The sequence below is a fragment of the Megalobrama amblycephala genome, linkage group LG24, assembly GCF_018812025.1.
Source record: "Megalobrama amblycephala isolate DHTTF-2021 linkage group LG24, ASM1881202v1, whole genome shotgun sequence".
NCBI lineage: Eukaryota > Metazoa > Chordata > Actinopteri > Cypriniformes > Xenocyprididae > Megalobrama > Megalobrama amblycephala.
This window is the reverse complement of record NC_063067.1, coordinates 7,919,863-7,936,936: the sequence shown is the minus strand read 5'-3', so window position 1 is coordinate 7,936,936 and position 17,074 is coordinate 7,919,863. Positions and strand designations below refer to the sequence as shown.

General features: G+C 38.2%; 1 protein-coding gene and 1 long non-coding RNA gene across 4 annotated transcripts in view; one reads left to right on the top strand and one right to left on the bottom strand.

Annotated features, from left to right (window-relative positions):
* LOC125260020 overlaps positions 1-17,074 on the bottom strand; it is an 86,553-nt gene that overhangs the window by 24,549 nt on the left and 44,930 nt on the right. Inside the window, exon 4 of one of the 3 annotated variants that reach the window (XR_007182955.1) lies at positions 4,066-4,189. The exons of the other annotated variants lie outside the window; for them this stretch is intronic. This is a non-coding gene — a long non-coding RNA (uncharacterized LOC125260020). Of the gene's footprint in view, positions 1-4,065; positions 4,190-17,074 lie in introns of those variants that run through there. 3 annotated transcript variants of the gene reach the window in all.
* klf15 (Kruppel-like factor 15) lies at positions 6,501-16,040 on the top strand. Its single transcript, XM_048178124.1, has 3 exons — positions 6,501-6,843; positions 8,853-10,107; positions 13,949-16,040. The coding sequence occupies exons 2-3, from the start codon at positions 8,930-8,932 to the stop codon at positions 14,115-14,117; spliced, it is 1,347 nt and encodes a 448-aa protein (XP_048034081.1). The 5' UTR covers positions 6,501-6,843; positions 8,853-8,929; the 3' UTR covers positions 14,118-16,040.

The window sequence follows — 17,074 nt, the reverse complement described above, 5'->3', positions numbered from 1 at the left end:
TGTGATAATGTTCTTTGAACCTTGATTGCAGAAGGAAAACACCAATTTTCATTCTGTGTAAGTTTACTTGTTGACCACACTGTGGGTAAAAACGACTTTGAGGACAATCAGGGTGCAAGTGTCCCTTGAACCCTGGGTGTGTTGTTTTTATGGTATAAACAAACTAAAAAAAGTAAGGGACAAAGATTTATGTATCCTAAGGGACCGTAGTGTGTCCTGCAGTGAACTGTGCTGAAAGCTGTGGCCTCTGTCCCCCTTTGTGTTTTGCCATACTAATGCACTTTTAGCAACACATGTCATAACAGTGTTCATTTCTCCTGGTTTTCCTAATTTGAAAATATATGCAAGGCCTGTTAAACATCATACTACTTTTATAGATTTTTTTAATTTTAAAGATGTCCTACAGTCACTTTGTGTAGAGAAATGACTTGATGTTTTTTTTATTTTGCGTTTTTGAAAAGTTTAGTGTACAGACGAGAACATTGTCAAAACAATCCCCGTTCACACTTATACACAAAAATGACTAAAAATGCTGTATTATTTATGCCAGGCCAGTAGTTGGTGCTGTCACTTTTTAATGAAACATTACGCGCCTATAAACTGAACACGTCACATGATAGATAAGACGATAATGGGAACGTTTTCAAAAACTTGCACTGTAAAAAAAAAAAAAAAATCCCTGTAAAATTTAAAAACCACCAGCTGTGGTTGCCAGAACTTTACCGTAAAAAATACGGTAGCAACATTAAAAAAAATTCTGTTACATTTACAGTAAAAAACATATTTCATTAACTGATATAATGTTCATTTACCAACCTAATGAAGTACTAATATCTGTTTCGTACCTTTACAAAAGTAGTGTCACATGATTAATCAAAGTTCATCACAAGCAGCTTTTCCACAAGCTGAGAAGGACAATAGAAGGTGCGCACAGTGTCATTCACACAAACACTAAACACAATCACGGTAACACGCGTGAAATTTAAAAAATGCAATAAACATTCATTTAACAACATTAGATGTAACATAAAACCCTAATGTACATAACTGATTAGAAAAAACTAAGAAGAAACAGTTATTTCGATGAAAATACATCAAATGTGAAGTGTCACGCACACTGTAAAAAATGACCGTAATTTTAACAGTAAAAGACTGTAAAAATGCTGCGGTGAAAAACTGTCAATTGGTTTACAGAAAGTTTCCGTACTCTATACGGTGAATAACTGTAATAGATCTAACGGTACATTTAATGTAATTTTACGGTAAAATACCATTAAATTCACAGTTTTTGGAAGTGAAAAATAACAATTCATTGTAAAATTTACAGTGAAAAACCGTAAATTGACATTCCCACAATTCCCTGCATGACACTTCACATTTGATATATTTTCGTTGAAATAACTGTTTCTTCTTAGTTTTTCTCATTTTTTTCTAATCAGTTATGTACATTAGGGTTTTATGTTACATCTAATGTTGTTAAATTAATGTTTATTGCATTTTTAAAATGTCATGTGTTTTACCATGATGGTGTTTAGTGTGTGTGTGAATGACACTGTGTGCACCTTCTATATATTAGTATTGTCCTTCTCAGCTTGTGGAAAAGCTGCTTGTGATGAACTTTGATTCATCATGTGACTCTTATCACCACTGAGTTTGGTGACTGTCAGTGTATTATAAAGGTACAAAACAGATATTAGTACTTCATTAGGTTGGTAAATTAACATTATATCAGTTAATGAAATACGTTATTTTACCGTAAATTTAACAGATTTTTACGTTGCTATTGTATTTTTTATGGTAAAGTTCTGGCAACCACAGCTGCTGGTTTTTTATCATAAATTTTACTGGGATTTTTTTTTACAGTGCAGGGAATTGTGGGAATGTCAATTTATGTTTTTTCACTGTAAATTATACAATGACTTGTTATTTTTCACTTCCAAAACCTGTAAATTTAACGGTATTTTACCATAAAATTACATTAAATGTACTGTTAGATCTATTACAGTTATTCACCTCATATAGTATGGAAACTTTCTGTAAACCAATTAACTGTTTTTCACCGTAGCATTTTTACAGTCTTTTACCTTTAAAATCATGGTCATTTTTTACAGTGTGCACTTTGCACCCATTTTCAAAATTTTGCATTTTCAGACTGCCAAAACTCTGTCGTCATGTAAATGAACGGCTAAACGCATAAAGTTTTCAGTTTTTAGTTGAAAACTTTGTAAACACCCCCTTATACAGTATATACTGTTTTACAGTATGCAAGTAAAATGAGATGTGAACACTATTTCATGATTTTTAAAACTATAGCTTCATTGACTTTTAATGAACTCTCTTTATCTTTATTATTTTTCCTTTTTACTGTTGTTTAAAGTGCTTGTTTTTATAGAAAAACTGAAAAGCGATACTATATTTGTTTAATCTCATATCACCTGGACACACACACAGTCTGGCCTGCGATCATAGGAAGTGGGTGAAAGGCTGTACAGTAATCCTCTAAAGCAGATACAGAAACACTCTTAGCTGCTTAACACACATAGTAAACGAGAGGAAGTTCAGCAGGGGACGAGCCATGTGGTGATTTCAGGCAGCATTAGCGTTCAGAAAACATCTTACGTAACATGTGGCCTCGTCTTGTTTAGTGACTGGCTTTTGTCCAGTGTTTGTCTCCATAAATTTTCTTCAGCGGTTCTTTGCAGCACCTTAGAACCCTTTTTCGTGGTATATATAGTGTTCTTAAGTTGACTGTTCTTGTTTGTCTTGTTACATTATAGGTTTCTTCAGGTCAGTTTATTGGTTCCAGGCATCATCTGATAACAGAAGAAGACCCTCTGGGTTCTTTAAAGCAGCAGTCCATAGATGTTTTGTATTTGATGGCATCAGACTGCAAAACCTTTGTGGAGCCATTATTTAGTATATGTTCGTATATGTCCACTATGATGAGTCCAGTGTTTGCTTCAAAATTAAGTTATTAATAAATAAATAAATTAGCTAATCCAATGGCATTTTTGATGGCCTGTACTCTGTTTTTTCCAGGGACTGTGACAGTCTGTTACTCAGACTCAGAGTCACTGGAAGTCTCCCATGTCTTTCTTGATGACAGCTGTGTCCTGATGTCTCCCCGGCTGATTAATTCAGTCTCCTTCGTATTTCTTCTCAATTCTGCAAGCAGTTGGTGCGGGTATTGTGGTGTTTGCAGTTGCGGTGTGCCTCTTGCACACTGTATTGGTGACCAACATGGGTCTGTTTTGTTACGTGTAAGGTTTAGGAAGAGATCTGGGCAGCTGGGATCCTCAAGTTCCTTGCTTATAGTCTCTCTGGAATAGGGGTTTTTGATACCAAGGACCCTTGTGAAGGACCATTTCTTAAAATATAAAGGCAGCTATATATTTTTAAGATTAATTTATATGTTGTGAGAAAATAGTGACTGTAATATTATAAAAGCAAAATTATTTTTTTAAAATAATTAATTGCCATTTATTGCATTTACATAGTATTGAACATTTTATTGCTAATTCAAAATATAATTTTAATAATTAATAATTTTAATAAATTTGTATAGTGTTTTAATAATAAATATTAGTCCAATAGATATTAATAAATAATAATAATTATTATTATTATTATTATTATTTATGAATTCTTTTTTTTAATGGACCCCAGTTTGAACTTTGAGACTTTAGAAGTGTTTCCTTCCTCTATTTCCTCTTCTGAAGTAGTTCATTCAAATCTGGTATTGCAACACAACATTTTCTGTGCCTTCATGATAAATTTTGTCTTTTTCTTTGTTTGTAGCTCTTTTCCTTTGGATAAAAACATGCAAAATAATACAAGTGTGCAGTATTACCTTAGTAGATTTAATATTGATAGTATTTACAAAACAACACTTATACCTGACCATTACAGTTTTTCAGAAAATATCAGAAAACAAATCCCATGTTTACACCTCAGTATTTCTTCCAAAAACAGTTTTGACCAAAATTTTGCTTTCAAGTTCAAAAATATTTGGCAGTCATAAAGTCAATTATGCAAACATAGGTTGAGTCTCTTCCGCTGACAGGTCCGTGTTTGCCTTCTGTCATGACTCAATCACCCATTGGCACTGTAACTGTGCCCTCTTCACCGCAGTACAAGTATGAAACTGCTCACTTCAGATCTTGAAGACCTATTGGGTCTTGCTTGGCTTCTAGTTCACCATATAAAAACAAAACACATTTACTGTTAGTGAGCACTGAAGAGGTGAGTTAGTGAGCTGAGACCGATTTGACACCCCCCCCCCCCCTTTACTAAAAATACACGGTGTGACTTCATACAGCCACAAGTGGAAAACAACAACAACACCTCGTGTGTAAGCTACTTCCAAGATGATCCTTAACAACACGTCCATCATGTGATCTATCTATCTATCTATCTATCTATCTATCTATCTATCTATCTATCTATCTATCTATCTATCGTCTGTCTGTCTGTCTGTCTGTCTGTCTGTCATTATATCTAGCTGTCTGTCTGTGGATGTGTCCATCCACACACTGGGTTTCCATGTTTTATGGGGACTTTCCATAGACATAGACATAAAATATTATTTTATATATATATATATATATATATATATATATATACGCACACATACACTGATCAGGCATAACATTATGACCACCTTCCTAATATTGTGTTGGTCCACCTTTTGCTGCCAAAACAGTCCTGACCCGTCGAGGCATGGACTCCACTAGACCCCTGAAGGTGTGCTGTGGTATCTGACACCAAGATGTTAGCAGCAGATCCTTTAAGTCCAGTAAGTTGCGAGGTGGAGCCTCCATGGATCAGACTGTTTGTTCAGCACATCCCAAAGATGCTCAATTGAATTGAGATCTGGGGAATTTGGAGGTCAAATCAACACCTCAAACTCGTTGTTATGCTCCTCAAACCATTCCTGAACCATTTTTGCTTTGTGGCAGGAGCATTATCCTGCTGAAAGAGGCCACAGCCACCAGGGACCGTTTCCATGAAAGGGTGTACATGGTCTGCATCAATGCTTAGGTAGGTGGTACGTGTCAAAGTAACATCCACATGGATGGCAGGACCCAAGGTTTCCCAGCAGAAAATTGCCCAAAACATCACACTGCCTCTGCCAGCTTGCTTTCTTCCCATAATGCATCCTGGTGCCACGTGTTCCCCAGGTAAGTGACACACACGCACCCGGCCATCCACGTGATGTAAAAGAAAACGTGATTTATCAGATCAGGCCACCTTCTTCCATTGCTCCAGTTCTGATGCTCAAATGCCCACTGTTGGTGTTTTCGGCGGTGGACAGGGGTCAGCATGGACACCCTGACTGGTCTGCGGCTATGCAGCCCCATATACAACAAACTGCGATGCACTGTGTATTCTGACACCTTTCTATCAGAACCAGCATTAACTTCAACAATATGAGCTACAGTAGCTCATTGGATCGGACCACACGTGAATCAATGAGTCTTGGCCGTCCATGACCCTGTCGCCAGTTCACCACTGTTCCTTCCTTGGACCACTTTTGATAGATACTGACCACTGCAGACTGGGAACACCCCACAAGAGCTGCAGTTTTGGAGATGCTCTGACCCAGTTGTCTAGCCATCACAATTTGGCCCTTGTCAAACTTGCTCAAATCCTCACGTTTGCCCATTTTTTCTGCTTCTAACACATCAACTTTGAGGACAAAATGTTCACTTGCTGCCTAATACATCCCACCCATTAACAGGTGCCGTGATGAAGAGGTAAATCAGTGTTATGTGTGTGTGTTTAATTCCAATAATAACTGAACAAATATTCAGTGCTATAAATATGTAGTTCATTATTAATAAGTACACGCCACTTATATTCTGCAGTATACACGTCATTGTTTTCTATCTGTTACATTAATGCCCAAATACCTTGTATTTTTAAGCAGGCTGAAATTCTTATCTAGCAACATTGTTTTGACCTATTTGAGTGCCTATTATCAGTACTCATTGTACTGATTGGGGTTGTTTGACTTAAAGGTGAATGCCTTGTTTTTTCTCTCATAAGCTTTGGACACACCCTGGAAAAGTTGCAAAAAAAAGGCTGGTTCAAAGTCTTTCTTCCCTCCCATACATTTAAGTTAGACTGGTTAAAAGTTAAGCCAGGGTGCAGAAACAGTTTTAGAGGCCCATACTGTAGCTTATTTATCAATGAAAAAAAGCATGAATCAGGTAGTCATTAACATTTTATCACATTCAAATGCATGATATGCAGTTTGTCTTTATGAGGTCAGTACTTAAATCCCATATTAAATTGCCAGCAGTAATCTTATCCGATTAATCCCACAACACTCATGCCATTTGAGATTAGTTTATTGTATTATAGTGCTGTTTTAAAATGTGAAATAAATTGCTCACTTCATTAATGATAGTCACATTAATGACAACGTTTGCACTTTGAACTCCTCTTCAGCGATCTAAATCAACTTTGCCAGATGCACTGATATTGCAGCACCACTGCAGGAGTTAAAGTTCCTTCAGTCGGACAGTTGACAGAAGCAACTGTGTAAAAGCTGTTCATTGACGACAAAAGGCAAGAGTCCTGCCTCCGTCGACAGCTCAACCAATCCCAGCGTGTGGAGCAGACGAGCCTTCAGCAGCCTTCCCCAAATCTACTCTTAAAGCCCACAAGACAAGATCGTGTGACAGCAGCGTAATACTACAGAGAGGAGAGCATGATCTGCCATGAGACACTTCATGTCTCAAGGGCACATTTAACGGCTAATGAAGCATTCTTCAGCAAAGAGAAACGGATCGTACTAGAACTTTAAACAGCGAGGATTAATGCGCGTGATTTAGAGAGGTAAGTTTGCTTGTTTTTATGCTTTCATTTACGCGTCGAGCAGTCGCGTGGCATGCGTGCAACTGTTTGCTGCGTCGAAACGTGAGGCAGATAATGCAGAATAGCCTATATAAAAAAGCAAAACAGAGTGTAACTATATAGAGAAAGAGAGCAAACAGGGCTGGATAAACCATATTATAACCTATATTAAATATATATGTAATAGTTTATTACATAAAACGTTGCTTATTTCGAACTTTATTGTACGGTGCACATTTTTTTTAGTAATAAATAATAACAAATGTATTAATTAATAATTAATAATATTTAGCGACTTGCATGTGTAGTAATATAGTGCATAATTATTAAGTACACTTTACTACACTTAAAAAATAATCTCACTAAGATTTTTTTAAGCATAACCAAAGTTACTACCTGGAGTACGTTCATTGCATATTTCGACCACTTTGACTTTTTACTGAGGAAAATAAAGTTCAATTAAGTTGATGTCTAACGTGGAGTAATTAACGGGATATTTAAAGTGATTTTAAAGTGTCTAAGGGTATTTGAAAAGCAATGTCTCCTCTTGAGTTTGCAGTGGACACATGTGGGTGTTGACACTGCCTGTAGATGTCAGGGTTATTGTCGGTCATTATGCAGCCGACAGGGGGCGCTAGAATCATCACCGCGATTAATCACCAATTAAAGTTAGCAGTACTGATTAATGAGCTACTTCAGCAACCTGTGGCGAAGCTTAATTACAGATCTATAGACTTAGACCTTTAGTGTATGTTTTAAAGATGAGATAGACTTTTATGTTTGGTTGTAGAAAGATTGGGTCTTGTTGTCTGTCATTACCATGAGTGTACATTACCATTTACATTTGCGCTGTTTCATAAGTTGTTTTATGTTTCATAATTGTTTTACCATTTACATTTGGTAAATACTTCTTATTATGACAGTATGTGTAAAATCTCTTTTGGAGTGGTCATTGCATTGCTGTAGCTACAGATTTTCTTTCTTTTTTTTCTTTTTATTTCAGTGCATGGGCCAAGGAATGCTATAATGAAATTACTAGCTTCAGTATTGAAGTTAGGCTTTGGTGGTCAAATTCCCAGAAATGAACAATGTTGCTTTCTTGAATGTCTTACATACAGTTGATATGCTGATAGCAGCACTACAGTTGGTCTTTTATGCTAACAAGAAAGACACCTCAGAGTGAAAACCAAACATTTTACAGAAAAAAAAGACAAAAGTCTAAGCTAGTGAACATATTTTAGTGATTAAACAAGGTTGTCTCACACATAACAGGATCACTTTATGTGCTTGGTTTCCAATTATCATCTGCTTCAGATCAAGCACAATAATCTAAGAGTCTTTGTGTGCACACAATAATATCTTGTCTAAATGGGGTTAGCTTATAGCAAGACTTGTAGTGAGGGAGTAACACGTTCACATCCTTATTTTAGCTTTGATGTATACAGCTAAATTGTTTCCAGTGTCTCACACATCCACAAGGCAGGAGTTGATGGTAGCTTAGCCATTAGCTGCTGCTTGACTGTTTTGTAAAATATTCTTATGAACTGAAACCGAGTCATTGAAACATAATTCGGCCTAGCATCGAGTATGTTTAGATGCACTTTTAGGACCTGACAACAGCTGGTTTTTGCAACGTCATTGAATATTTGAAGGATTAAATGCACATTGCACATCACCTCTATCTATCGGAGTGTGTGTAAAATGCCAATGCTATGTCTGATTAACGTGTGTATACAGTACATGTTGAATGACATCAAGCTATCTAGGTCTGTTCAGGCATACTTCACAAAATTCAGTCAGATTAAATTATTACTAATTATTCAGTCTGACTGAAGTTTAACTTGAAAGTGCATACTGACTGAGATCAAAAATCTGGTCTCAAAGTTGGTTCAGTTGGACATCCATTAAAACTGTTAAATCGGTTTGAATTTTATCCATCTACAAAATGTCAAATTTTTGCTAATCCCAAATTTGTTTCTTGTTTTTTATAGACAGAGAAAAACCGGAATCATTAATAGCAGGGAACTGTACAAGTGGCCGCCGTGCTACGGACAGGCAGTAGCCAGGAATGGTGGATCACTTGCTGCTTGATGCAGAGACTTTCTTTCCTTACACTTTTTTGCTGCCAGCCCACAACCCATCGGATATGGTGACAGACGAGGGGGTGTACCATATGCTTCCATCTCCATTCTCAGAGGATAACCTGAGTGACTCATCTAGCCCACGTTCCTGTTCCAGCCCTGAGTCTCAGGTGTTGGGCTCTAGTTGTGGGAGTAACTCAAGTGGAGAAAGCCAAGATGGCCTCCTTGACTTCCTTCACTCTCAGTCCCTGACTTTGAGCCAAAACTCACTCTCTTCTAGCACGGTATCTGCCATGGTCCCTCCTGTCCTTCCCATGGGTCTGGCTTGGGAGTCACGACGGGACCGCACCACCAAAGAGGAGTGCTTCGAGTTCCCTGTTTTCCCTGGAGATTTGGAGGACCATGCGGGGCTACTGTTTCAGCCCACTCTGGAGGAGATCGAAGAGTTCCTGGAGGAGAACATGGAAGTGGTGGCCTTAAAGGAGGAAGCCGGTGAGGGTCTAGTCACCTGTACGAGCATCCAAGGAGCTGCATCAGAACCTTGGGCTCAAAGCTCAGACCAAACAGTGCCTGTTTCAAGTGACATAGTCAATGCCATTTCTGATCCAAAAAGTGGACAATCCACAGTAGGGGCCTCCACAAATCCTCAAAGCTCGCTGAAAAAGGAGGACTCTTCTGGGAAGGTTGTGGTGGTGGAGAATCCTAGCATGCCTGTGATCCTACAGCTCCAGCCCATTCAAGTGAAACAGGAATTGAGCCCTAAAACAGCCCCCTCGCCACCAACACCACAACCTGCCTCAGACATCAAAATAACCCAGCTCCTTGTCAACATCCAGGGTCAAACTTTTGCCCTGGTACCTCAGGTGATCCCACAAGCCAGCCTTAACAGCTCTTCCTCCAAATTTGTCCGTATTGCCCCTGTTCCCATTGCCGCTAAGCCCTTAGGTCTTGGGGAGAATGGAACAGGTGATGGCCAGGGCTCAGGGCTTGTAGTTGGGGGTCACAAATTCCAAAAGAGCTCAGTAGCTGATCTTATAAAAATGCACAAGTGTACTTTTCCTGGCTGTGCCAAGATGTACACCAAGAGCAGCCACCTGAAGGCCCACCTGAGGAGACACACAGGCGAGAAACCATTTGCCTGCACTTGGCCTGGCTGTGGCTGGAGGTGAGTGCTTAAGGGCAGGTGTCCACAGCTTATACATTTGTCTTTGAAAATGTTGTTTGGACAGATCAGGCAATTGATTTTTCTTCTGTACAGTTACAAATGTGTTTTTTTTTCTCCACTCAAAACACTGCGGTTAGCTGTCAAGGTCTGTATGTGTACAAAAGGCTTTCACTCCAATAAGTTGTAGTTATTGCGAAAGCAGTGTGGTACATCATTATCTTTGTTGTCCGTGAATGAACTTCAAACAGAGGCTACTTATGGCTGTGGACTAGCCAAATCTAAAGATATGCTAGCTTATTACTCATATTCCTTGCTTTTAAGGAATGCTTTTGTAAGTTTTAAATGTTAGTGCACATTGTTGCCATGAACCAATTACATTAGGGGTGTCCAACCCTGCTCCATGAGGGCCAGTGTCCTGCAGAGTTTACCCCAACACACTTGCTTGGAAGTTTCTAGTAATCCTGAGGACCTTGATTAGCTGGTTCGGTTGTGGTTAATTCTGATTTGAGCTAAACTCTGTAGGAAAGTGGCCCTCCAGGAGCAGGATTGGACACCCCTGAATTGCATGAACCGACTCACAAGAATGAATCAGACTTTCCAGTGTAATATAAAAAGGATAGCACGTACAGTTCAGTAGAGCAAGTTTGATTACTACCGTTACTTGCTTGGCTGTAATGTTGCATTTAAAATACAATGCGATTTAACATGCAATTGGGTCATGCTACACCGCACTCGTTGGAACATTTAGCATGTTACTGCAAAAACTAAACTTGACTTTGCAAAAACAGCTTAACTATGATCACGTAATTGATAGAAGTAGTTTAGTTAGTAGCGTCGCTTCTTCACTCCCCCAACATTGCTCCATAATCACTTTGTATTGTAGCTGTAAATTTCATTCACAATTTGTCCTTCGATTTTGGGACTTGTTTTGTGTTATCTCTGCTGTTTGCAGATTAGATAAAGTCTTTGAAGAGGCAGACTTTGCCCTATTCAGCGCTTCATTTGTTTACTCTTAGTCTATGTCCAGTTCCAATCTCTCTGAGCAGGCCTGGATACTGTGTAAAGTGCACCAGCAGTTGTAGTGAGGTCAGGATTGACAGGACAGATAAAGTTGCAAGTGCTGGTCTTTGACAGAGACGAGTTTGGTTCTTATATTTTTGTATGTTTGTGGGTGATGTTTACTCTGAAAGTGTGATCTTCAATTGATTGCATTAGTTAGCAAGTTTGAGTAACTACATTCTTCAAGCACTTGGTCGTAGTAGTATCCCTGATTTAGCTATTACCAGATTCCAAGTACCTCTTTCAGATGTTAGCTTCTGTAAACGATCCACTGGTTTGTCTAGTTTCATGTCCGAGTCGCCAAGATATTGTAATTATTGTAAAACAGAACGTCAGTTTAATGCTGAGAGAGAGGCCTCTAATCAAGTATGATAAGACTTTCTGTTCGAGAGGTCTGTTGTTATCAGTGACCTTGGTTAGCCTTGCTTCTGGATAGCAGTTGGCAGTGACTGTCCTTCAGCAGTCTCAGGTTCTGATTGAGGTCTCCGGGATACTGTCAGGAAATGGATGTAGGGAAGAAAGCAATAGAAGTATGCCCCATTGGCTGCCTCAAGCCTGGCTGCAGCAATGCTTTGCCAGCATTTTTAGCATTCCTTTGGTACTCCGCAAATAAATGTGTCCAAGTGACACAAACACACAAAACCATGCTCACACTTAGATTAGAAGTTTCTTAGACCTAAAAGCACACACAATAGCTTTAAACATGGTACTTGACTGGAAAACACACCAGTTGGCTTAGCTTCAGGATGGTAATGTCTTTGCACACACATCCTGTGCTTTGCTATTTCTCTTAGTGGGTCAACAAACCAGGAAGTACATACTTTATTTTATACAACTTGCACACAAAGGTGAATAGAGGACAGAACCTGCATGAAAAGCTGCATTGGAACTGATTCGGTTTGCAGTATCAACATATGTGTGTATCAGAGCATACCAACGTGCTTTAGCGTAACTCATCTGGTTTTGAAATGGAAAATGCAGATTTAGAATAAAGTTGAGAGCATAGATATAATTGATTGCAAATGAATAACTCTTCATCCACAATGCAAAAATTAGTGCATTTGAATGAAAGTTAATATAATATGCCGTAGAGCGTGCTGGAACAACTCTGTTTGTGAGCTCTGACGTTCAACAAGGAGGGGCACCTCATCCCATCCTATCCCACAGGGCAACAATTAGTCCACCACCATCCCATCCCAACATGCTTCAAAGACGTATTCACATGCATGTGGTATTTCAGAATGTGAGATATTTAGTCAAAAAACCATCACAGTTTGCTTGGCATCATAGTTAACATATGCTATGTGAGTAAGATGATGATATCTTCTCTTTTGAGTATGAAATGAGAATCATCTTGTTAGTTTTGTTAGTCATTTTGTCGCTGCAGGGGTTTTATTTTTGGATTGAGCACAAAGCTAGCGCATTACTGTTAGCATAGCTGCAACTGTACTCTTCCTGTCTAAGCTTGTTGTAAAACTGGAAGAAAAGCCTAGCAGGAGAGAGAGACTGTTTTTTATAGCCTTGCAAATACTCTACACATGTTCCCGGGACATTAGAAACAGATACTACCTCGCCTATGGATTCATGTGAAACCGTGGCATGGGGTTGAGCAAGAGTTTCTTCTCCTGGTTTTCTCATTTCAGAAAGAAGTACACACTATCTTCAGATGATTTTTATTGTGTAAGATGTCTATTGGTAGTATAAAGGTAGTGTAAAGTTGTACACCAGAGATGTAATATAACTAATTTCCCAAGAGTCTCTGGTCTGTGCAGAGTATATGGTGTAACTTGAGTAAGAGAGAACTGCAAAATGGGTTAAAGAAAATGCTTCCATATTTACTAAAAATGAGCTGTGTGTTTTCCCCCTCCTGGGTCTTGGTTCTTATAGCTGCTTTCAGAAAACATTAACAGTCATGAATGTGGTGCAAATCTTCTTTTGGAACTTGAGCACTGGGTTAAGCGGCGGGTTAAATATAGTTGCTCATTAGATCTGCTCCGAGCTCAAACCATTTGCTGCTCAGTTGTGAAGACACTGAGCAATTGTTTGACAGTTTAAATGGATATTTAATGCACTCCCTATCAAGCAATTCGACTCAAAGCCTGTGAAAGAGTTTTCCCTGTCACTGATTCAGTGCTTTTCATTTTGTTACTCAGTAACTCCAGCACTGTTTTCACCTTTTGTCTGATTTCACAGCGATGACTGCTCTTACAAAATCACAAATATAAGGGAAGACACATGTGCAGTAGGGTTTATTAATGTGAATAATGAGCTCTCTTGTCCAAGAAGACTTTGATTTATGATCTGTTTTGCTCAGTTTTGTATTTTCAAAATGTTAATCTAATGATTGACTGATTTAAGCAATGCATGACTTCTTTTCACAAAATTTCTTCCATAATCTGATGCATTTCTTTATGCAAAAATGATATTCAATTAGAAAAAATGTCATAACATAGGAGAATGATTCTGAAAAGAAAGAAGAGAGTTGTTTCAGAGGTGGAAGAGGTTGCTATACTTATATGAATGATTACGAAGAGCAAGACGAGGAACATACAGAGTAAATGTTGACTTAAAACAACTGTAGCTGAAGCATTTAGGCCATCTTCCTTTTTTAGACATGGTCATAAATCAAAATACCAAAGAAAGCAAAAAGCCAAGTTAGTACAGAGCTTTTCACAATGCATACTGCTCCAAAGGAGCTTCACAGAAAAAAAAAAAATGCTAAAAATGAATCGGATCAGTGCACAACCATTGATTTGGCTTTATCTCTGGATTCTTCTTGCAGATTCTCCCGGTCGGACGAGCTGTCACGGCATCGTCGGTCTCACTCTGGAGTTAAGCCCTACCAGTGCCCCGTCTGCGAGAAGAAATTTGCCCGCAGCGATCACCTGTCCAAACACATCAAAGTCCATCGCTTTCCACGAAGCAGCAGGACAGCGCGCACTGCACACTGACCCCACACAACCCCCCGCCATGGAGAGAGATAGAGATAGAAACGGACGAACAAAAGAAAGAGAGAGAGAGAGAGAGAAGGACAGAATAATTTGTGGTACTGTGATAATTTATTACGTGAGGCTCAGATGAACTGAAGAAGAGTTTGTTCTGAAACTGTTACTTGACTTGTCGGCCTCACAGATGTTGTAAGCTTCGTAGATTGTATTTTTGTAGTGTTCATGATTGTTTTCTATGTTCCAAGAACAAATTTTTTTGCAACATGTAACGTTCAAAGTATTTTTTGTTGTACTTTGAGGTATGAATTGTTGATGTATCTGCCAGTCATCAACATTCCTTGTTCAGTATCATGATAAAGTCACTTCTTTTGCCAATGCAACGTGTTTAGCTCCTCTAAACCAAAAAAAAAATAATAATAATAATAAAACTCGGGTTCATTTGAACTACTGATCGGTAGGACTGTGCCATTATAAGCTACTGGCAAACAAGGAGGCAAACAACATCCTCTTGACTTTTAGTTGTATACTGTGAAATGCCTCTCGGACAGACCATAGAGCGAATCAATGGAAGTCAAAACACGCACATTTGTCGTATGTGAATTGGCCTTTTGATCAGTATTGAATTTCTTTCCCTGATGTTGTTCAATACATAACCTTTCTTCATTTCATTCTTCATTCTTGTCATTTCATTGGTTGCTTTCATTAAAAAAAAAAAAAGGCCTTCCAGGCCTTTCTCTAATCTAAATGTTTGCAGCTGGGGCCAAGGCATTTGTGGTTAAGTGCTTGCGGTTAGAAAATATTTTCGACAGCAATGCAACACATTTCATATCTGAGAAATCCGATGATCCAAGCGAGTCAGTTGATAGCTAAGCTAGGTCAAAACAGACGTATCAGCCCTTTCTAACCTGCCTCAAACAGTACTTTTGACCTGGGACTACTTCACGATCTGCCAATATGTCTCTGCGAGACAAGCTTGAATGACAGAAACTGGAATTGCAAGGTGCTAACCCGCCTCAACCGCAAGCTCCCGCACAGGGGACACTTGCAGGTCAAATCCTCATGCTTGGGAAATGTAGTCTGGAACTCATCTGGAGTTCAAACAGGACATTCTTCATGGGAACTGTAGTCATGGACACAGCTTGACTACTGATAGGGCATGCTGACCATGTGTTCGCTAAAGAATGCGTGTAATATCCAGTGGGGGTGCTGATAGTTAGTGCTAACATTTAACGAAATTATACCGTGTTGTATAATTGGATTTTTAGGAGAGCTTCGGATCAACCTTGGCAATGCTATCTGTTCTATGCAATCTGTTTTTGCCAAAACAATAGCCCGAATGGAAAAACTACAAAGTTACCCAGAGTGCCTCAGGTGATGAATCAACTTGTTGCTCTTTGTGCTGCGCCAACATGCACAACAGCCAGCGGCACCTATAGATCATCCACGTGCATATATATATATATATATATATATATATATATATATATATATATATATATATACACGTATAGTGTGATGACAGGAACTCTAGAGTTTAAAGAACCAATCTTCTCTTCTGGTTCTCTACTTGCGCTCTGATTTGACTGTGGTTTAGAGGAACACGTAGAAATGATTATAGTTTCGTTTTGCTGCTCTGCTTATAATATTTAGCAACTGTTGTGGTCAGGAAATCTGATCTCAGATCAGATATCACATAGCAGAACGAAACTAGAACCACTCAGACCTCTCGCAAACCAGAAGATTCCTCTAGGAATGAAGGAAACACATTTGTCTACATACAGTATATGAATGTTTTGCTGCTGTTTGTGCCTGTTTTAATATACAAACCAGTGCCAAACATGTTTTTGTTGAAACCATGCAAAGAGTCCGTGATTGGTTCCATTGTTCACTCGCTTAAATCACAGTAAAATTACGTCAGACACCCAGGCGGAAGCTGCGTACTGTTAGTGATGCATTCCTTGCCGTCTACATGAAATTCTAGGTGAAACTGGTGCTTATGGCCAACATTGAATGTATGTATACTGTATGTACAGACTTTGTACAAAATGTCGTTGGATCAGAGTACCGGATATTCTTTTACTGACGTATCTCATATCATTGATTGTATAAATGTCCCCTGTAAAATGTAAACCAATGTACATAACAATTCAATATATATATATATATATATATATATATATATATATATATATATATATATATATATATATATATATATATATATATTTTTCTTGATATACATCAGATGCATTTACAAATAAACTGAAAATAAGAACTTTTTGTTTTCGAGTTACTCTGAAGTTACTTACTGAAGTATGTCAATGCAAAAGCTACATGATCGATTTTATGTGAATGGAAACACAGTTATGCACTGCATTGTCTGTTTTCAATTTCCAGTTTGAAGAAGTGAATCTTGCAGAAAAATTTAATTAAAATAGTTGCGAATGCAGTGCATTTCATCTTTGTGCACTTGTGTAGAGTGTGTTTCTGGCCTGACTTCTGATATACACTGTTGCCTTAGAATGATTCAAGGCCTCATACCAGTGATGTCTATTTATAGTTGTACCAATTTAAAATACTATGCAAGGGGTCGAGAGAGAAATTGTGCCTTATAATTCCAAATCCTGCACTGAAACCACTCACTTCCTAAAGAAAGAAAGCAATTAAGCAGCCATGTGCATTTCTTTAACAGAGTATAAGTGAGCCAAACAGTAAAGGTTAAGATGTCATAAAAAATCTTTAGTATATCTTTTAAATCTTTTATAGATGAACCTTGTTTGATACTCATGCTACTGATAAAAAAATGTATTTTAGAACAACAGCATTTTAATTTAATATATATTTATAATATATAATAAATTAAATATTTACTAAAATCAATATTGATATTATAAATATAATAATATATAAATATTGATGCCGTAATATATAAATATTGACTCATGCCGTTCCGCACCCGT